Genomic DNA, 8079 nt, shown 5'->3' on the forward strand with positions numbered 1-8079 from the left:
AGGTAATTAAACTTATTAATTTCACTCTCTTGTCACTTTCATTTGGTCTAATTAATTAATTTAGGTTATGAAAATTAAATCCATGCGAATCCTAAGTTGTCCCCTCTACCGTACCTAAAAAGAAACCTCTCACTTTTACTCATTAATTTTCTTTGCTTTTTAGTTAATTTTTTTATTTTAATTTTTCCTTCTAAAAAAAATCTCCCCCAAAAAATTGCATTTGTATTCATTTAGTTTAATTTAATTTTCTTATAGATTTTAGGATATTTGCATATTGCATTTAGAATTAGAATTTTGCATTTTAGTTTAGATCCATTTTGTTGCATTCTTCATCACCTAAATTTTTGCCTAGAGAAACCCATAACTTGCTCCTTAAAAGTAATGATCTAAGTTAGTCCTAAGCTACAAATTAGTTGCGACCTATTAATTGAGTGCTTTAATAATAGAGGCTCATAGGTATTAGTGGTATAAGGCAACATAGAAGCTTTGGATATGCAGTTCAAGCCAACAGACAAGCAGATGGGTGGTGCCGTTATGTCTAAATTATGTGTAACAAGGCTTATAGGTATTGGTGGTATAAGGCAACATATAATGAAAATAAGAGACCCAGCCTCTTAGCTGAAATCCTTTGAAATGGAACCTACCGAACAATTCCTAGTACAGTTAATCTTGAACCCACTTCCTACCCAATATGACGCTTTCAAGGTCTCGTACAACACACATAAGGAGAAATGGTCAATGGATGAACTGCTGTCTATGTGTGCTCAAGAAGAGACTAGATTGTTGATAAGTAGGAAGGGTGCACAAAAGGAGGCTCATTTACTAGAAAGTTCTAAAGCTGGTAGCAAAAGGGGAAAAAAAGAAAAGAAAGAGAAAAAAAGAGAGGAGAAAATCCTTGCTATTTCAACTGTCAACACAAGGAATGTCATACGCTTCTTCTGTAAGAAAAAGGGGTACATGAGGGATGAGTGTCTCAAGAGGAAGGCATGGTGAGAAAAGAACGGTATGTTTTCATCGTGTGTTGCTTTTGAATCTAATTTTTCTAGCATTAATAATGAAACTTGGTGGATTTATACTAGTTCAATGATTCACATTTTGATTACCGTGCAGGGGTTTCTAACAAGCAGACCTCCATATCCTAATGAGGAAACGGTCCTTTCAAGTAGTGGGAAAGGAGATCCTGTGAAAGCTGTTGGGACTTTTCACATAATTTTTTCGAATAATCATGTTTTGGACCTTTATGAAGTTTTTTATGTTCCCTCTTACAAGAGAAATTTAATTTCCATGTCAAAACTGATTCCATTTGATTACCATTTAGTTCTTTTTAAGAAATTTATGACTTTGTCAAAAGACTCTATTTTAATTGTGAACTTAGTTATGATTGATGGTTGATTTAAAATTGTTTAGGATTCACTGCAATCCTTTTTCTTTACGTATGGCACAAAAAGAAGTGTCATTGATGAGAATTCTGTTAGCCTGTGGCATAAGAGATTGGGACATATCTCTGTTGAAAGAAGTAAAGATGGAATTCCTCCATCTTTAAACCATTCAGAATTTGATTCTTGTATAGGCTGCATAAGAGGAAAGCAGATCAACAAGTCACATAAAGGGGCTAAGGGAAGTTCTGAATTGCTAGATATTATACACACGGATATTTGTTGCCCTGATTTGATTGCACATGGTCAAAAATACTTTATCACCTTTACTGATGATTACTCACAATACATGTATGTCTATATGCTTTATAATAAAAGTGAGGCACTAGCTTTAAGGAATATAAAGCAGAAGTAGAAAAACAAATTGGGAAATCAATCAAGATTGTGAGATTAGATCGAGGTGGTAAGTATTATGGGAAGTACACTAGTGAAGGACAAGTACATGGTCCATTTGCTGATTTTCTTAGAGAGAAAGGTATAGTAGCCCAATATACTATGTGTGGCTTATCTGATATGAATGGTGTAGTTGAAAGAAGAAATAGGACCTTGTTGGATATGGTTAAGAGCATGTTGAGTTGCTCTAAACTTCCAACTTCCTTGTAGAAGGAAGCACTCAAGACAACCACATATATATTAAATAGGGTTCTAACAAAGGCAGTGTCCAAGACACCCTTTGAAATCTAGAAAGGTTGGAAACCTAATTTAAATTATTTCAAAGTATGGGAGTGTCCTATGTGACAACCATTCTTCCAAAACCCCATTTGGATTAAATCAAGTAATTTATTCGAAAGATTAACCATGATAGAAAAGAAGAAACCTTAAAATTATATCATGGTTAAAAGGATTAAACTTATGACACGAGTAATGCCAATCATTAATTTTGACCTTGGACTTCCAAAGTTTGGAAATATTATTCAGCCATTAGCCTAAACGAAACTCATATTGTCAAACATAGGAACTAATAAATCATTTTGATATAATCTATAGAGTCCATTAGTCAAAAGTCAATACTTTTAAAAGAGCGTATCACGCAAAGTCTTAAAGACCTCTAGCCTTCTAATAGGCCCCCATATCAGATAGTAGTAATTAAAAGTGTTAGTTTACAACATTAAAGTAGATGATCCTTATCTGGCAATATATAATAAATCAGCACATAGAACAAAAGCAGGGAGGTTATACAAGCTATAATAGTATACTATGCCTCTAGAGTCTTCCCTGATGGACCACTACCTGAACTATCACTTGAAGATAGTAGAAACCACGAGGTGAGACAAACGTCTCAGTAACCAGCTTTCCAACTCATCATACATACTAACATATCCTTGTGAGGTGTCAAGTGGGACAATTATTAAATTTCAAGAAATATAGATATATCAATGGAAATATAAAATATATATATTTAAATAATCTCAATCATACAAACCCTCGTTACGGGGGCTAACACATCATTATTCCAAAATAGTAAAATACTCACAAATAACATATTAGCACATATAACAAGTAGAAATCATTACCACAAGGTCAATCATTTGTTCAATCCAATAATTAATCTGCACAATTACTATAACCACATATTAATATAAGCTAATTAATTAATTAAGCTTATATATATTAGTTAAAATTTTAATTTAATTTAATTTTTATTCTAAATTTTTGCAATTCTTATAGTCCAAAATTAAGTATTTTAGAACCAACTTATAATTTTCTAACAACCCAAATTATTTATTTACATCCTCTAGGATTATTTAATTTAATAAAAAGAATTTTTCAAAATTTTCAAATATGGAATTATTATCGTCTAAATTCTAAAAATCTCATTTAAAATTTAAACCTCAAAATCAAACCATCAAAAATTTAATAGTACCTCAAATATTTATAAATAAATAATCTAATCAAAATTTTAATGGTATATCTATTATATAAATATATATTTTTCCATAAATAATAAATTTTTTAGTTAAAATAATTATTTTAAAACTCCAGTCATCCAATAAATAAAATCAAACCGATTAAAATCTCAATATTATATCAAACAACCCAAATAAATCATTTAACTTAAATTTAATCAGCAAAAATATGATATATGCCATATATAACAAATTTTTCAACTAAATAAATTAATTTAAATATTAAAAACTAATAAATGGACAAATCTAAACCAATTAAAATTAACTACTCATTTATCTCTAAATTTCTATAGTCATCTATTATCAAAACTCAGTACTTATATCATATATAAGTCTCAAAATTTTCTCTAATCACTATGATAATACTATCATTAAAAAGCATAAAATATATAGAAAATATTCATGAAGAAAATTTGATGAAAAGAAGTAATTTTTTGTATCTAAATTATTTTTAAAGCTTACCCTCTCCTTCACTGGTTTGCTCTTCTCTCTCACTCACACTATTTCTCTCTTCCTCTCTTGCGCGTCGAAAACTGAATTGTGGGGTGTTATTTTAACACCCCCACACATTTATTAGGGGGAGCTTCCCCCTAATAAATTCTCTCCCAACTCCCAACTTTCTTCTTCTTTAGTCAGTGCTCAGCTTTCCATCGAATTTGGTGGAAAGTTGTTTCCCTTTTTTTTAAATATAATTATTTTATTATAATAATAAAATATTATTATTACTTTTTTTTCCTATAAATCCTATAATATAATTTAGGATATTACAACTCTTCCTACCTGATTAGAATTTTGTCCTCAAAATTCAAACAACCACACATAAAAATTAAAAACAAAAGCAACTCAAGGTGCTTACTAAGAAAATAGGTAAGGGTACTCGTAACGCATCTGTTCCTCAGTTTCCTAAGTAGCATTATCGGGACTCGTGCCCTTCTAAAAGACCTTCACAAGACGGATAGTCTTGTTCCTTAATTGTTTGTCCTTAACATCCAAAATTCGCTCTGGTTACACTAGATAGGTGAAATTTTCTCGTAACTCGACCTCTTTAGGCTCAATAACATGGGACAGATCCAGATAATATTTCTTCAACTGCGACATGTGGAACAAATTGTGTAAACAAGAAAGATGTGGCGACAATGCAATCTGGTATGCAGCAGGTCCATGAATCGGGGTGTAAGCTTCTTGGCCTTAATAGATCTGTCAACACCTATGATAGGTGAAACCTTCAAAAATACATGATCACTTGCTTCAAATTCTAAAGGTCTTCTCCAACAATCCACAAACTCTTCTGTTGGCTTTGCGCCATCAACAACTTCTGCTTGATCAGCTCAATCTTTCTGGTTGTGATGTCCACTAAATCTGGGCCAATAACTATTCTTTCACTTAGTTTAGTCCAACAAAGTGGAGATCTACATTGCCTCCCTTATAAAGCCTCATATGGTGCCATCTGAATGCTAGAGTGATAGCTGTTGTTATAGGCAAACTCAGCTAATAACAAGTGAGTGTCCCAACTGCCCTTTAGCTCTATAACGCAAGCCTTCAACATATCCTCGAGAGTCTAAATAGTCCTCTTGGTCTATCCATCAGTCTGAGGATGATAAGCAGTACTAAACTTGAGCTTATTGCCATGGCTTCATTTAATGACCACCAGAAGTTTGATGTAAACCTCGAGTCCCTATCTGAAATGATAGACTCTGGCACTCTATAAAGTCAAACAATCTAGTATATATACAATTTTGTTAATCATTCTAAGGAGTAAGTACTCTTGATAGGTAGGAAGTGTGCTGACTTAGTCAATCTGTCCATAATTACCCATATCGCATCATAGCCAGCCGAGGTTTTTGGCATACCTGTGATAAAGTCTATAGAAATACTATCCCATTTCCATTGGGAAATATCGAGATTCTTTAATAGTCTTGGAGATCTCTAATGTTCTATTTTGACCTTTTGATATGTCAGACACTTTAATACAAAATCCGTGACATCCCTTTTCATTTTTAGCCACTAATTAGTCTTTTCCAAGTCCTGATACATCTTGGTTATCCGTGGGTGTATTATATAATTACTCTGATACGCCTCTTCTAGAATAGTCTTTTTGATTTCCTCATTACCAGGGACACATATCCTTTTCTTATACCTTAGGATTCTTTCTTCACCTCAGGCACATCATAGGTCTCCACTTCCTCTCGATGCTTAATAACTGGTCATCCTCCATCTATGCTGCCTTCAAGTCTTAAAAGAACTCATAATCACCCAAAATTGATTAGAGAGTGGCTGGAGCCTCATGTACCACTTGGTAGTCTCTCAATCTCTTTAAGTAGTAGTGTTCTTCCAAACTCATGTGAAACACATACACTGTTTTCCTACTTAAAGCGTCTACAATGACGTTGGCTTTACCTGGATGATATTTAAACTCAAAGTCATAGTCCTTAATGAATTCCATCTATTGGCGCTGTCAATTATTCAGTTCCTTCTAATCTACTAAATACTTCAGGCTCTTATGATCATTGAAGACTTCAAACTATGGTCTATATAAGTAGTGCCTCCAGATCTTTAACGCAAAAAGCAACCACAGCTAATTCCAGGTCATGTGTAGGATAATTCTCCTCATGTGGCCTTAATTGCCTAAATGCATAGGCAACTACCTTACCTTCCTGTATTAAGACACACCTTAAATCCTTAAGTGAAGCATCGGTGTAAAAGGTGTACGATTTACTAGGATCTGGAATAGTTAACACTACAGCTGTGGTCAACTTAGCTTTTAGTTCTTGGAAACCTGCCTCACATTTTTCATTCCAGATAAATGGCTAGTCTTTCTTGATCAACTTAGTTAGAGCCATGGCAATTTGAGAAAACCCCTTGATGAATCTTTGGTAATACCCAGCTAAGCCCATAAAACTTCTCACTCCATCACAGATTTTGGTGATTCCCATTTCAACATGACATCAACCTTGCTAGGATCAATAACTACTCCCTCGGTAGATACTACATGACCTAAGAACTTCACTTCTCTGAGCCAAAACTCGCACTTGTTTAATTTAGCATACAACTGATGATCCCTCAATATTTGTAATGCAATGTAAAAATGCTCTCAGTGTTGTTCCTTGTTCTTAGAGTATATCAGGATATCAACTATAAACACCACAATGAACATGTCCAGTACAGTCTAAAGATCCTGTTCATATAGTCCATAAACACAACTGGAGCATTTGTCAAACCAAAAGGCATCACTAGAAACTCATAGTGCCCATATTTGGTGCGAAATTCCATCTTTGGGATGTCTTTTGTTTTGACTCTTAATTAATGATATCCTAACCTTAAGTTAATCTTGGAAAACATCGCTGACTCTATTAGCTGATCTAGCAAGTCATCAATCCTAGGCTGACTCTATTAGCTGATCTAGCAAGTGATCAATCCTAGCAAGTCATCAATCACTTTATTCAATTGCCTATAATCTATACACAATCTCAGGCTCCTATCTTTCTTTCTCACAAACACTACTGGTAATCCCCATAGTGAGACACTTGGTCTAATAAACCCTTTTCAAGTAACCCTTCAATTTGCTTTTTCAGCTATATCAATTCAGAAGGTGAAATTCTGTTTGGTGCTTTGGAAATTGGAGTTGTCCCTGGCACTAGCTCAATAGAGAACTTAACTTCCCTCTTAGGGGGTAAACTAGACACTTCCTCAGGAAATACCTCAGGAAACTCCTTTACTACCTCAATTTGCTCAATACCAACTTCTTTATCCATACTACCAGAAGCCTTACAACCCTTCTGAATGCACTTGGTTGGTTGAGTAGCAAACAACCACAAAAGAGCATTAACAGTCTCAACTATCATAGTGTACAAATGAAGGGTTACCATCTTCCTTTTACAATCCAAAATGGCATTATTTGCTAATAGCCAATCCATACTAATAATCATGTCAATACCCTTAAAGGGTAGACAAATCAAATCAATCACAGACTCACGATTCTCAAATTTAAGCATGAGATTTAAACAAGCCTGTGTGGTTAACACAGTGGCTCCTGCTGGAGTTGACATTTTCAACAAGTAAGACAAATCATGCATTTAAAATTTAAACTTTTGAGCACATTCTACATAAATAAAAGAATAAGTGGCACCAGAATCAAATAACATGGGTATATCATGTCCTTGAAGAGAAACAGTACCTCTAATCAGATTAGGAGATGTACCGGCGTCCTTTAGTCAAGGCAAAAACTCTCCCTAGCACCATGGATATGAAACTAGGAGTTTGTTGCTACGTCTCTGGACAATTACGAGCTATGTGTCCAAACTTATGGCATCCAAAGCATTCTAAGCATTGCCCTGTATGATTCTTACCACATTTTAAGCAAAGACCTCTAATACTTGGTGTGGATCTGGCAGGCTCATGGTGGAAGCTTTGATCTCCTCCTATACGGCTCCTCTGAGCCTATCTCCTTTGTATAAAGCCTTTACAGGCTGAATCCTTCTGAGTTTGGCTCTTGCCCTAGCCTGAACTCCCTGAGTTCCCATAACTATAGCTGCTCTTCTTATTGACTCCTTCCATTAGCTTTATAAAATTAGAGAATCTGCCCTGGTTATCTCGGTACTGGCTCTCCTCTACCTCTCAGGTTCTACGGGCTGTCATCCTGAGTTTCATGCAAGCATCCTCAAAACTCTTAAACTCATATAAGGCCATTTTCTGCTTCAACTCTGGCCTCGCCCATTCTATTAATTGTTAGGCTATCT

At 34.5% G+C, this 8079-nt stretch overlaps 1 protein-coding gene across 1 annotated transcript; it reads right to left on the reverse strand.

The window, feature by feature from the left end:
- Nucleotides 1–6915: 6915 nt before the first annotated feature.
- LOC114742342 (uncharacterized) lies at nucleotides 6916–7389 on the reverse strand. The gene has a single exon (XM_028930615.1). The coding sequence runs from the start codon at nucleotides 7387–7389 to the stop codon at nucleotides 6916–6918; it is 474 nt and encodes a 157-aa protein (XP_028786448.1).
- Between the last annotated feature and the right edge of the window lie 690 nt (nucleotides 7390–8079).

The sequence above is a fragment of the Neltuma alba genome, unplaced genomic scaffold (assembly GCF_004799145.2).
Source record: "Neltuma alba isolate B1F8T4 unplaced genomic scaffold, ASM479914v2 tig00003718_pilon, whole genome shotgun sequence".
Classification (NCBI taxonomy): Eukaryota; Viridiplantae; Streptophyta; class Magnoliopsida; order Fabales; family Fabaceae; genus Neltuma; species Neltuma alba.